This window comes from Rana temporaria, chromosome 2 (genome assembly GCF_905171775.1).
Source record: "Rana temporaria chromosome 2, aRanTem1.1, whole genome shotgun sequence".
In the NCBI taxonomy this organism is placed as follows: domain Eukaryota; kingdom Metazoa; phylum Chordata; class Amphibia; order Anura; family Ranidae; genus Rana; species Rana temporaria.
Genome location: NC_053490.1, coordinates 462523643 through 462538839, shown reverse-complemented (window position 1 = coordinate 462538839; position 15197 = coordinate 462523643). Strand labels below are relative to the sequence as shown.

General features: G+C 42.0%; 1 protein-coding gene across 1 annotated transcript in view; it reads right to left on the bottom strand.

Moving 5' to 3' along the window:
* Nucleotides 1-6049: 6049 nt before the first annotated feature.
* Nucleotides 6050-15197, bottom strand: part of TAX1BP3 (Tax1 binding protein 3) — a 26236-nt gene continuing 17088 nt past the window's right edge. Inside the window, exons 2-4 of the mRNA XM_040338634.1 lie at nucleotides 12223-12342; nucleotides 10421-10498; nucleotides 6050-7123 (exon numbers count right to left, since the gene is read on the bottom strand). Of these exons, the coding sequence (XP_040194568.1) occupies nucleotides 6986-7123; nucleotides 10421-10498; nucleotides 12223-12342 (336 nt within the window). The 3' untranslated portion in view covers nucleotides 6050-6985. The remainder of the gene's footprint in view (nucleotides 7124-10420; nucleotides 10499-12222; nucleotides 12343-15197) is intronic.

The window sequence follows — 15197 nt, the reverse complement described above, 5'->3', positions numbered from 1 at the left end:
ACACCCAACCCCTTTGATCGCCCCCTAGTGTTAACCCCTAAACTGCCAGTGTAATTTATACATTGATCAGTGCGTTTTTTTTAGTACTGATCACTAATATTGTAAAAGTGTTACTTGGGGTCAAATTTGTCCGCCTCAATGTCGCCATCCCGCTAAAAATTGCAGATCGCTGCCATTACTAGTAAAAACAATAAAACAAAATTAAAGTCCCTAAATCTATCACCTATTTTGTAGTTGCTATAATTTTTGTGAAAACCAATCAATATACGGTTATTGGGATTTTTTTTTTTTTTTTATAACCAAAAATATAAAGCAGAATACGTATGGCTGATAAATTTATATATATCTAGCAGAAAGTAAAAATATATATATATATTTTTTTTTTTCAAAATTGTCAGTCTTTTTGTTTATAGCGCAAAAAAGTAGACTGCATAGGTGACCAAATATCACCAAAAGAAAGCTCTATTTGTTTGGGTACAGCGTTGCACATCCGTGCAATTGTCAGTTAAGACGACGCAGTGACATATCGCAAAAAATGGCCTGGTCATTAAGGGGGTAAATGGACCTGCACCAAGAATGCAAGTGTTGATTTTTATTTTTTTTGCTCATGGCAAAGTATGACCGTTCTGCTTGTGTGCGACTGATGCAACTTTACACCCTCTGGCACTCAATTAGCATCAAGGTGCCATCAAAGTCACACTACATGAACAGAACTACTTTCCTATTAGCTGGAAAAAAAATGCAAACACAAACTGCATCAAAAATGCAAAACGCACCTACCGCGTTGAATATCCAATCATAGCAAGGGAAATACATTTTTGCTTGCATATGGATTGGAAAATTTTCCAAGTTGACATGGTGTCAACATATTTACGGAGTTCCAGGAGTATTCACTTTGCCAAGTTAACAGCATCTTCCCCGTTTGTAAATTAAACTCATAGTGTGCAATATATTTTATTAAAGGGTACGTTCCCCCCAAGCACAGGCTTTGGAACTAGCAGCAGGACGCAATTTAAAGAAAAAACTAATTTAAATAGTCTGTCTGAACCTCAATGTATCCAATTACTTTTGTTTGGAAATTCAAGTGGGCTTTAAATGTGGCCTCATTGGAAGAATCTGAGACATCTTTCCAGATGTAAAACAAGGGTAAGTGAATCAGTCCATGTACCGAATTATAAGACCACAGTGGAGTTGTCCTTTACATATTAACTTCACACTTCCGGTTAGAGTTGAAGTGAAAGGGTGATTGTTATGTTACAGGAAGGAGGCTACAAAGCACTCTTCCATTTTTTTTGTATTTTTTTTATTATAACTGTTATTCCAAAACAGAAATACGCACATTTTATTGAACTGCCAAATATTCCTATTTTGTTTTGGGTGGAGAGGACAGCCTGTGTGTAAAATATTCACCTTTGTAAGATTGCTTCTGAGAGCCAAGGCTGTACGTTTCTGGCACTGAGCTTGTCCCAAAGTGTCCTAGCTCCTTCACTGGAGCCAACTCCAAACTTTGACATCGGTCATAGAAACGCAGAGTACAGGGGTAGAGAAAAAAATTACGTTCATAGGACTGAATCTACACAGCAGGGCAACCAAAGAATAGAATTTCACACATAGGCTGTCCCCCATTTTCTCTACACCCAACAGAAGATCAGCAGTTTTGGTTGGAGAACTGATCCAAGACTTGACAAATGCTTTAGCAGTACCAAAGTGATTGCTTGCGCTTCAAAATCATTGAAGGATAGTTTGCAGTTTTTTTTTATTAAATTATAATGGCAATAATTTAATATGAATAAGATTGTCTGCTAAAAATAAAAGTTTTACAAAACTTGATTACTGAAATAAAAAATATTGCACTTGTTTGTTCATGCGATTACATAGTGAGGCTAATGCTTTCTACACACGGTCTGACTGACTATGCAAAAGTCCGCCGTGAGTCTGTCGGAAAGATAAAGAACAGGTTCTCTATCCAAGGTCTGTTGGACTTCTGAGAAAAAGTGTCCGATGGCGGCTACACACGGCTGGACTTTCCGTAAAAAAAAAAAAGCCAGTCGGACTTTTTTTTCCCCCCATCCGAAAGTCCAGCTGTGTGTACGAGGCATTACTTACTATTGGGGCACCCAGATCTATCTTTCTACCCCATGCTAATCCGGTCAGTCTCCTTGCACATCATTAATTTGTATATATATAAAAAAAAAAAAACTGGGCTCAGACTCACTAATTTGTGTAGAAAGCTGGTAAGACATTTGCTGGATTAGGCAGATACTTTTCTAGAAATCTTGTGATCATATACATTTTGCTTGCACAATTTAAACCAGGGAACCAGGGGTCTCCAAACTGTGGCCCAGGGGCCGGATGCAGTCTTTTGCTTGCCTTTATCAGACACCTGGGCCAGGGGTTCTCTCACTGACAGTCTGGTTGAAAAAAAACACCATCCAGTTAAACACACAATGGGGCACTATTGTTTTCCACTGACCCCAAGGATGGGACACTATTCCTCCACCAATACTAAAGATGTATATTGTTTACCCCCCACTGATGCCAGGACATTTTCTGCTACCACTGACCACAGTCCGGCCCCCCTAAAGTCTTTAGAACAGTGAACTGAACCTTTGTTTAGAAAAAGTTTAAAGAATTAGCTTTAAACAATCTCACCAAACACTGGTCATCCTCAAACATTCATTTTCTGATTCAACCTTGAACATTGACTGAAAAAAAGACAACCTACACATGTGATTTGAGCATTAAATCAATTAGAGGACTGAAGAAGTGTGAGTGTACCTTAAATATGATAAGGTGTGTAAAGAAAAAAGACCAAGAACACCAGCTTGTAAAATCCAGTTACATTTTAATTTTAGTGTACAAACAATATAAAAACCTCAACATATGCCATCATAAATTGTCGCTTTGGCACAGATTAACCAGCTAATGAACAGTGCAATATTAGTATTGTAAAAGGGTCTATGTGTTAATACATAATTCCATTACTGATGAAGTGGCCTCCAAATGTAGTAGTGATGCACATAAACCAGGAGTAAGTCAAAATGTTAACAGTTTAACAAAAAAAATAAAGAAAAATACAGTAAAAAAAAAAAAAACAGTTATACTAAAACCTAGTGCGCTATGAAGAGTGTATTAAAGAAGGAATAAAATGGAAAACAGTAAGATGCCTCCAGTAGTTAACAGTCATTTCTAAAAACCATACAAGTTAATAATAAATCTGATGATGATTGAACAGTATGTGTTATAAGGCCAAACTCTAACATTTAATGCAGTTTTTAACTCCCCTGTGTAAATATTAAAAGTCTACAACTACAAAAAAAACTAGCTCCTGACTTTTAGGCTCCATTCACACTTGTATGACTCGAAAGTTTTGACTTTGGAGTGCAACTTGCATACGACTTTGACCAGTGATAATGTACAACTGTTGCATTGTATAACATTCAGGTAGGACTTTCATGCAACATTGAAGTCTATGGCCCTCAAATTGCATGAAAGTCGGACCAAATAGTGCATGAACTATTTAAGTTTCTCCAACTTTAAGTCGCACATATATAAATGATTATCATTGGAAAACATAGGGGAAAGACTTGTAATGCAACTTATGTCAAGTCGCACAAGTGGGAATGGAGCCTTAAAAAAGTCACTCGCCTCTCCAGAGATCCAGCGCCATGCTTACCCTACCTGGTTTCTTTACTGCTCTTTGGTCCCTGGCACCATCATCATCACTGTGGGCAGCCGACTGACTGCTTGTGGCTTCATAGCTGGCTGCCCACAGCGCATGCGCAAGTTGCCCTGCGCCTCTTGGGCTAAACAAAAACTGGGAGGACCTTGTTGTACTAGGCGATGTTAGTACAGCGATCTCCCCATTGAGCTACATTGAGTGTTCTGCCCCCCCACCAATCACAGCAAGTGGCTGCCAGCGCTAATCGGGTGTCGATTGGCAAAAGGTTTTTCTGGGATGCCGTTGAACCAGTCGAGATTCGGCCTGTGTGTACCAGGCTTTAGGGTGTAGAGCTCTTTGGATATTAATAGCAAACAATCATGACTAAAATGAAGACTAGTTCTTTTATTTTGCTCATTATCGATGATTGAACATTCTGAATTCCCGAGGCCAGAAAGCTATACACTTGGAAATGTACAATATGTGAATAAGAATCCATAATGAAGAACACAACACTAAGCCAGCCTGTGAGGGATGTGAATGTTTATCTCATCATATCCATTATGAACATGATCTACTACAGTTCTGATGTATACATACAGACGGTTCAGAAGCTGCCTATTCATGGGTTTGCAGTGAATAAAACCGTTCAGAACTAAGGCTGTCTAGATGCATCACATGTTACCATATTTCCTATAGCCAGGTGTACAGATATTAAAAAAAAAAAAAAACACTTCTGAAGGTATTTTCATACGCAATTAGTACGGTTTGGTCCATTTAAACCTCCAAAGATGTCATAAATCAAGCTAGTTTCTTATAACCCTCCATCAGAATTTATTTTTCCTAGAAGGCACTTTGTTTTTACAAAAGGCAGCACCCTGTAAATTAATCAATTTCTTTAAAAGGCAACTGGTAACTTGCAAAGATACATTAGAAAGGTTACAATTTTAGAAATATTATGGTCGTGTTTACATAGAGGTAACAATGCAACCAGCACCACCACCAAGATAGATCTGCCTACATTGGATGGCGGGCAACCATGAAAAATAAGAGAGAGTCTGGAATATTAGCAAAGACACATAAACTAGATAACTTCTGGTCCCATAACAGTCTACCCTCCAGACCAAGACCCCTAGAAAGTTTTCAGGTCCATGGTCTCTGCCCTCCAGACCAAAACCCCTAAAGGTTACGTCTGGTCACAGGGCCATCTTTCCTCCAGACCAAGACTCCTAGAGGATTATCAGGTATGTGGTCACAGGACAGTCTTTCCTCTAGGAGTCTTGGTCTGGAGGACAATCAGGTATGTGATCACAGGGCCGGCTGTCCTCCAAACCATGACCCCTACAAAAGGTTACCAAAATCCATGGTAAGGCATCTTACTGCTATTCCCTTTATTACATTTAAATCATTAGTGCCCAATGTGGAAACCTAAATAAAGGAAACCTGTCATGCATAAGTAAAAGGCAACCTCTATCTCTATGCAAGTATTTTTGTTTCTAGTTGCATATTTTTAATATTAGTACCTCATGTAATTTCTATTAAAATAAAATACTACAGTTACTCGATCTTTGGTATATACATATCTTAAAGTCCCTTCTATTGCTAGTGGTCATGATTTTCCAAAATTAATGTAGTCCCCTGCCTACACAGATGTCTCTACCTTTCTATAATGACTGGTCCATAAGGCAATGTCAGAGCCCAGAGCGATGTCCCTTCAAATTTATCATCATGCTTCCAGCAGAGGCAGCATTAGCAACTCTTACCAGCTCTACCACAAGTGACCCAACCAGAGTTTACATCTGGTGGTCTATTATTACATTACAATAATGTTTTGGTCATCACAATTGATAAACTACAGTCTACTCATAAAGATGGCTCTCCCTCTGACATTTTCTCTAGAAATCTAGGAGCCAATGTCAAGCGGAAAAAAAATTATGCAAGTTCACAGATCATTGGCATTGATGAGGTAATCGGCTGTCCCCAGCTAATGTAGGCCATAGATGACGGTGGCAGGGTGGGAATCTGCTGGTGTGCAGTCCCCCAAGAGACAAAGATGCCTGTTGGCAACTCAGCTCTCCAGCGGCTACCACATACTGAAGTATGAAATGTGACTGGACCTATTAAAGAAGAGCTTTTAGTTCAGATCATACATCCTGCAAGGACTACCATTGTCATAACCATTAAAGTGGTTGTAAACCTCAGACTTAAAATATGAAAAAAAGCACATCCTTCTATGTCTCAATCAAGAACACTTTAATTTCTGTCTGCTACTTCATTCCTCTGCTATCCACATGAATCACTTCTGACAAGTTTTTCTGACACCAAGAGCTAAAAAGGGGAGCTTCAGCACACAGACTGCGATTGAAAGCGTGAACACTTTTTCTGTGTTGTGTGAAAGGGGTGTGTCCCTTTCCTCCAATCAGCTCTTCTCACTGAGCTCTGTAGAGTATAACTTCCTCCCTGCAAGCTCAGACCAGCTTTATAAATTCTGTAATTTGATCAGATGTAGAGAAGAGTAGACTGCAGATAAAACAAATCCTCCTACACAAGTTGTACCCGTTTATCTCTGTGTATCACCTGAGGCCAGTTAATTCTTTGGGTATATGTGAGGGCTTACAACCACTTTAACAAACACTTGGGTATCTTAAATCAGTCAAATGGGGGTTTTAGCAGTGTGAAATATGAGATGAAGATTAGGCTTTTGTGCCACATAGTATAGCCTAAACCAAAATGCAGCCAAGGGTGAGAATCTACTCCTACAGCTTAATTGCTGGATTTAGTGTTCTGCCTGTTGCTCTCCTTTACAAGATCAGTACTGTCACAACCATACTCTGTCAGTGAGTGAGGTTTCCAATCATGCACGGTCATTGAAAGTGGAAAACCTCACTATTAACTAACAAGCCAAGACTAGCAAGTGATAAATATGTGCAAAAGTCAATTCTGGATCCCGACATACACACACAAATATAAAAAGCTATAACAAAGCTGACAACCCATTCCATTTACCACATTTTTTTTACAATCTTAATTCTCTATATTACATTAGTGGACTTTTAAAAAGACATACATGGGGAATATTGTGGAAGTGTGTGTTCAGAATAGTAGGGAGGCTGTGCCACCTCTACTACCCGACCGAAATGTGAAACGTTAAATTGGCCACAAGTAACTTAACACAAGAGATAGTTGACAAGTCATTCTGTTGTTGTCACTAGCTGGAGATCAGTGGATGTAGTTTAGTGATAAGGCCTGTGTTGTATCTGATGCTCCTTCAGTTAAACCTGTTTTCTAGTAGAGGCCGAATTGCTGGATGAAGTGAGCACATCTCTATTGTCTCATAGACTGTCTGACTGCCTCCTGCAGGGACTTCCTGGTCACCAAAAGCCGAACAACTTCTTCATTCCTTTTGGTGAGACGTTTTCTGGCCTGGTCATGTGTCACCATGGTCATATCCCATCCATTTACCTGGAGATAAAAAAAAAAAAAAAAAAATTGAATAAGGGAGTTAAAAAAACAAAAAAAAAAAAACCTAAGCGGGCCAGGATGAAATGGCACCTTGGAAAATAGAACATAATACTATATACTGTCAGGAATTAAGATATTAACGATTGGATGCCATATATAATGTTACATAACTTTTTACAGAATGCAGTAGAATGGTTTTCCTGGAAAGTGACAGTTTAGGTATAAAAAGTTATTACTGGAATTCCTCTTTAAAATGACCTTCTCTCCCCTCCATAAAATGGATCAGACAAGCCCTGATAATGGATTATACATTCCACTGCAACTTTTGTTTAAACGATAGATACACGATTTTACAAAAAGTATTGGGACATCTGCCTTTAAACGCACATGAACTTTAAAAGGAGTTGTAAAGGCAGAAGGTTTTTTTTATCTTAATGCACTCTAACCACTTAACGCCCGTCGCACGACTATTTCAGTCCACAGAATGGCACGTACGGGCAGATGGGCGTATATATACTTCCCTGCCTTCTAGCGTTCGTTTCTGTCCGCCCCCTCGTGATCGCTTCCAGCCAATCCTGTGAGCCGCCGCCGTGTCACTTCCTCTGCCTGTAAAATGTAAACATAGGCAGAGGAAGTGATGCAGCTCTCATCTCGGCGGTATTTTCAAACCGCCGAAATGAGAGAAGAGTCACAGTAAGTCGCACCTAACACTACACTGACACCAGTACACATGGGCACATTTAACCCCTTCCGATCACCCCCCCTGTCACACTGTACTGAATGCAGTGATCATATATGTACTGATCACTGCATTTAGTGTCAGTGTGACAGTTAGTGTGACAGCCAGTTAGGCCCCGTACACACGAGAGGATCCATCCGCTGAAAAATCTCAGCGGATCGGTTTCAGTGGATAGATCCCCTGGTGTGTACGTTCCAGCGGATATTTATCCGCGGATATTTCCGATTTCCAGCAGATAAAAATTTGTTAGCATGCTAACAAATCTATCCGCTGGAATCGGCCCCAGCGGATCAATCCGGTGGTCTGTACAGACTCACCGGATCGATCCGTCCAAACCCGTCCCTCGCATGTGTGGAATTGCTTATATGACAGCGTCGCGCACGTCGCTGTATTAGTGTCACTGTTGCCGCTAGGAAGCAAATTTTTTTTTTATTGCGATTTTTTTTTTAGTTTATTCAATTTTCTTATAACAAAAAGTAAAAAATATTGATTTTTTTTCAAAAATGTTGCTCTATTTTTGTTTATAGCGCAAAAAATTAAAATCGCAGAGGCAATCAAATACCATCAAAAGAAAGCTCTATTTGTGGGAAGAAAAGGACGCAAATTTTGGAGCCACGTCGCACAACCGCGCAATTGTCTGTTAAAGCGACGCAGTGCCGAATTGTAAAAACGCCTCTGGGCATTTAGCAGCATATTTGTTCGGGGCTTAAGTGGCTAAGCATGAATATAAAAAAAATAAAAAATCTAAAAAAAAACAAAAAATAAATAAATTTGTGTGTAGCAGCCCCCCCAAATCTGAGCCCGTCCATGAGTGTCTTGGCCATCTGGGACTTTCCTCCCAATTGGCTGAGACACAGCAGCACGGCGCCACTGGCTCTTGGGGCTGTCAAAGTCAGTTAGCCAATCAGGAGAGAGAGAGGGGATGGGCTGATCAGAAGCTTTGTGTTTGAATGGACATAAAGGAGCTGCAGTTCGGCTCAGGTGCCCCCATAGCAAGCCGCTTGCTGCGGGGGACACTCGACAGGAGGGAGGGGCCTGGAGCAGCGAAGAAGGACCCGAGAAGAGGAGGATCAAGGTTGCCCAGTGCAAAACCACAGAGCAGAGCAGGCAAGTATAACATGTTTGTTATTTAAAAAAATAAAAATAATAACACAAGACTTTACAAATCACTTTAATGGCATCCCAGTCTTATGTCGCGTACACACGACTGTTTTTCGGGTTCTAAAAAACAACGTTTTTTTCAACCCGATCATTAAACCGGCCTTGCCTACACATGATCGTGAAAAAAAAAATACTCTAGCAAAGCGCGGTGATGTACAATGGCACTATAAAGGGGGCTGCTTTAGCTGATTTTGTGTTAGTAAAAGACGATTCGCGCTTTTCTGTCTGTTACAGCGTGATGAATGTGCTTACTCCATTACGAACGCTAGTTTTACCAGAACGAGCGCTCCCGTCTCATAACTTGCTTCTGAGCATGCGCGTTATTTTCACGTCGTTAAAGCCCACACACACGACCATTTTTTACAACCTTAAAAACGACAACGTTAAAAACGTTGTGAAAAAATAGAGCATGTTCTAAAAAATGGCCAAATTTTTTTTCGATCGTGAAAAATGCTCTGGAGCCCACACACAATCGTTTTTAATGACATTAAAAAAAAAATGGCATTTTTTAGAACCCGGAAAACGGTCGTGTGTATGCGGCATTAGGCCATAGGGTTGAGTTGGCCCACCCTTTGCAGCTTTAACCGCTTCAATTCTTCTGGGAAGGTTCTCCACAAGGTTAAGGAGTGTGTCTCTGGGAATGTCTGACCATTCTTCCAGAAGCACATTTGTGAGGTCAGGCACTGATGTGGACGAGAAGGCCTGGCTCGCAGTCTCCACTCAAATTCATCCAAAAAAAGTGTTCTATTGGGTTCAGGTCAGGACTCTGTGCAGGCCATTCAAGTTCCTTCAAAAAGCCACAGATGAGCGAGTTTGGGGTGAAGGAACAGGACTAGCCTGAACAGAGTGCTGACCTCAACCCGATAGAACACTTTTAGGATGAATTTGAGCAGCTTCTGGAAGAATGTTCAAACATTCCAATTAACACTCCTAAACCTTGTGGACAGCCTTCCCAGAATATTCTAAGCTGTTATAGCTGCAAAGGGTGGGCCAATTCAATATTGAACCCTACAGACTAAGACTGGGATGCCATTAAAGTTCAGGTGCGTGCAAAGGCAGACGTCCCAATACTTTTGGTAATATAGTATAGCTACCCACATACAGAGTTGAGGAGTGCACGCCGTACAAAGTACTTTGTGCATAATGCACCCCTGAACACCGCACAGTGTTCAGCCTTCTTGCACAGTTACATCCCTCTGCATTCCCTATGCACAACCCCCCCCCAAACATCTCCACTGCCCTTAACTTCAGGTTCCCATCCTCCCCTCTCTATAGCTCTCCACCATCTGCAATAAAAAGCACCTCTTAGCACCCAGCCTGGCTCTGGCACTTCCTTCATCCACTGCTCACACACACACACACACACTGAAAATAGGAGAAGAGAAACCGTTATGTACCTGCATTATTTTGTCTCCAGCCTGAAGGCCCGCTACCTCTGCAGGTCCTCCTTCAGACACCCTTGTGACATAGATACCCTGTAAATAGAAGAGGTTAGTATAGAAAACTGTGACTGCATATTATGCAAGTAAAACTGGGAAGAATTCAAATGAAAACATAAAATTCTGACTCAAAGCCAGCACCGTTCAAATAAGTCACACTCACAATGGATACCACTCTACCTCTCTGCCTCACCCAAAAGCCCAGGTTTAAAGTAAAAGCTTAGTTTAGTTTTGAGAACCATACTTACCTAATCCCCGCACCGGCTCGAACACGAGTACCGAGAGATCAAACAACTGATTGCTTAGTTCTCAGTGCCTGTGAGCAGAGAGCTGGTGACTGTCAGGGACCAGCTCTCTGCTCTGTCCCCCGACACTCGCTGGAACGTTGGGCTGTGGAGGGGGGGGGGGGGGGGGGGGGGGGCTGACTCAAGCTCTCAGTGGCTCGCTGAGCCGAGTGCCGGTCCAGGTATGTGGGCAGTTCCGGACCATATGGTCGCGATCCTTCCTGAGCCTGCACCGGCTCTGTGACGTCAGCCGACTGCAGACTTCAGCGCGCTGTCTGGTCAAAACAGACAATATCATTGGGATCTGCCCAGATGACTGGACCAGCGGCTGACTATCTCTCAGAGAACCGCTGGGAGACTAAGCCAGCCGCTCTCACCCTTCACAGCACAGCACTCCAGTGCATGCTGGAGGCAGAGCAGAGAGCCGGAGACTGACAGTCACCACTCTCTGCTCACTAAAGACTGAGAACTGAGCTATGAGCGGTTATGTGATCTCTCAGTTGTCAGTCTTATAGCTGGCGGGGGACAGCTGCAGCATCAGATCAATGCTGCAGCCATCTAGATGAGTATTTATGTTTGTTTCATATCTTGCACTTCTCTTTTAAAATGTGATGGGGATGGCTGCATTCATTTTCAGAATGTACAGAAAACAAAATTGATCTTTTCAGAAATGCAACTGAACTAAAAGCACAATCAATCATCTTCCTTCTGTAAACTACTAATCTTCCCACCGTCCATTAAATAAAAGATGAAGGTAGGAAGACGAGTTCTGAAGTTCAATTTGGACGGCAATCATGACTCCCCTCCACAGATACAAAGGCTTAGGGAGTGCAGCCAACCTAGGACAGGAAAAAAAGAAATACACAAATGTAGTCATCCCATCTAAGGACCCCTGAGCTAAAATAGACTGCATTAGAGTACACTTAAAGGGGTTGTAAAAGGTACAATTATTTTTTTTCCTAAATAGCTTCCTTTACCTTAGTGCAGTCCTCCTTCACTTACCTCATCCTTCCATTTTGCTTTTAAATGTCCCTATTTCTTCTGAGAGATCCTCACTTCCTGTTCTTCTGTCTGTAACTACACACAGTAATGCAAGGCTTTCTCCCTGATGTGGAGTGTCGTGCTCGCCCCCTCCCTTGGACTACAGGAGAGTCAGGACGCCCACTAACACACAGCTCCTTTCTCCATCTGCAACGTTGAGAGCGTCCGAGCACGACACTCCACACCAGGGAGAAAGCCTTGCATTACTGTGTGTAGTTACAGACAGAAGAACAGGAAGTGAGGATCTCTCAGAAGAAATAGGGACATTTAAAAGCAAAATGGAAGGATGAGGTAAGTGAAGGAGGACTGCACTGAGGTAAAGGAAGCTATTTAGGAAAAAAAATCTTAGGGTAATATACAAATATTAAATAGATTTCATACATACAGTATAAGACAACAGGAGAAGATATTTTATAAACCAAAATAGGCCCCAACCTTATCGGTCTTATCCTCTGAATATGGGTTCTGAGCGGAATCTTGGTCAATGCCACCGCCAATACTGAAGCCAAGGATCAGGTTGTCTCCATGTCGCAGCTTAAGAATTTCAATTCTTTGCTTTAAAAAAGGAGAAAAGATGTTAACGGTTAGTACAACAATAACTGGGGAGCCCAAGGACCAGTACAATGATCTAAGTGTCGGAATACCATAATAATCCCCATGAACTGAGCCCCATCACTGTTGGGATCATCAGAACTTCTACTGCAGTTAATAATGGGGGGGGGGGGGGGCTGGTATGAGACAATTTGCAGAACATTAGATAGTAAATCTCTTTAAGCAGCAGCAGGGGCAGATCTCTGAACAACCACAAATTTTATACCACGGTACTCTCGTGCCGCCTGTCCACCAATTTTACAGATTGGATGCAGGTGCCTTTTGGCTGAAATTTTCCATCTGGCACTTTCACTTAAAAAAAAAAAAAAAAAAAGGGGAAGGGGGAATGCTGGCAGCCAGCGAGGATCCTAGATTTCAACTGGTTTATGAGGAATCAGCCAACATTTGCTCAGTGGATGGTCAGCTTTAGGCCTGCTTAGCACCATTGCGCCATCATGCGTTATAACATCTCATCCTGCATGCATTAGAGTGTTTGCATTCTGAGCATCACCAACACATTAAAGCAATGCATGTGGACTGCAGTGCATGGTAACATTACCATTGTTGTGTTCCTAAAAGGGTTCAGGTGTGGTTTGTTGTGTCCTGGCAGTTCTTTCAAAATGAATGGTTTGCCTTAAAAGGAGAAGTTCACATATGTGAATCAAATGCGTTTTTAAATCGCATTCGATTCACATATGTGATCCGGGCCGGTTTTCAATGGAGCCGGTTCACAGATGTCTGGGGCAGTTGTGGTCCGTTTTTGAAAAGGATCCTGTGCGATTTTGGGTCCAATTTAAGTAAAAATGTGCACCTGAACTGGTGTACAAAACTGCAACGGACTGCAAACCGCAGCCGGACATGTGTGATCCTAGCCTTAGAACATGTTACACCCATTTTTAGGGTGTAACATGTTCCAGCATCTGCAGCCTCTCCCCCCTCCCGGTTTTACATTTTGACAGTGGGTGAGGGGAGAAGGGAAACCACACAGATTCCTCCATCCACACAAGCGAGGTGGGGTCCCTGCTGGGAAATTGTATTCTCGCAGTGGGGACTCTCGCTGCAGAACCAGCCAAGTTTTGATCCGTGTGTACCCAGCTTAAAGAGGAACTGCAGTCTGCTCACATAATTTGTAATAAAAACATCTTTGCCATTCTGAAGCTTCCCGCCAAATATGCTGCAGAAAACTCCCTCCACCAAGTCTGGCTGTAATCCGTTTAACTGTGGGCAGCTGAAGCTGCTGCCTGTTCACTTCCTGGATTTACACAGACACACAGAGGCACACCTCCAGCACCAGAAAGCTGTGCATGATGTCATAAGCCAAGGCTTTTTACCAGACAAGAAACAGGAAGTGGGCTGTATAAAAAAGGTATTTACTGGCGGGAAAAAAGGTTAAAAAAGTTAAAACAAGGGCAGACGATTTAATAGATAAAAAAACAACTGAAGTTCCGCTTTAAAGTGGTTGTAAAGTCACAAAACACAATTACTTGTATCCTCCCTGTTTTAGCAAAATATAAAGTGCAGTGTGTGTGTTTTTTTTTATATTATTATTATTATAATCCCAAATACATTCTTCCACAGCTCTGCTTTAGCCCAATTTTTTTGCATAATGTGAAAGATGATGTTACACAAAGAAAATTGATACCCAATCTATTATGCTTTAAAATTGTGGATGCTCATGGAATGGCGACAAAGTACGGTACTTAAAAATCTCCATAGGCGCCGCTTTAAAAAGGTCTACAAGTTACCCGTTTAGGAGTTACAATGGAGATCTAGTGCTAGAATTTTTGCTCTCGCTCTATTGATTGCAGTGATACCTCACATGTGTGGTTTGAACACCGTTTACATATGTGGGCGGAGCTCGGAGGGACGGGGCACTAAAAAAAAAAAAAAAACATACATACACAATGTGTGTGTGGTGTATGTATGTATGTATGTATGTATGTATGTATGTATGTATGTATGTATGTATGTATATTAATTACACACATACACTTTTTTTTTCTCTATTTATTTTACTTTATTTTTACACTGTACCTTGTATTCCTATTACAAGGAATGTAAACATCCCTTGTAAAAATAAGCAGGACCGGGCCTCTGTGAGATATGGGATCAAACAGACCTTAGATCTCAAAATTTACACTTTAAAGTGGAGGTTCCGCCGATTTTTTTTTTTTTTAAAAAGCCAGTAGCTACAAATACTGCAGCTGCTGACTTTTAAAAAATGGACACTTATCTGTCCAGAGCGCCCGCGATGTCAGCAGACGAGACTGAGCAATTGCTAGGTCCTCGGCTGCTTCCGCCGCCATCCTGGGTAAGGGAATCGGGAAGTGAAGCCTTGCGGCTTCACTGCCCAGTTCCCTACTGCGCATGCGCGAGTATCGCGGCGCGCCATCACTGGTCCCTGCTCTCTGCTGGGAACAGTGTGGGGGGGGGGGGGGACATAGGGGGGCCGGACTCCCACGGGAGTCAGAACCAGGAAGGGGTGCAAATACCTGTCTTAGACAGGTATTTGCACCCCCTCCCCCCTGAAAAGGTGCCAAATGTGACACCGGAGTGAGGGTTCCAAAAAGCGGAAGTTCACTTTTTGTGTGAACCTCCGCTTTAAAGTAATAATAATAATATTAATAATGTCGCTTTATTTTTCTACAGAAAAAAAAGGGGGGGGGGGCCCTTTACGGCTGGAGGGCGAAAGTGACGTTGGACGTCGCTCTGGTCCTCTAAGGGCATAGAGTCGAGTGAGTACATCTGATCGGATCGTTGCTGCCGCTGCTGCTGATCTCTCCGATAAGCGACAGGAGGGGCACCTCTTCCACTGCCCA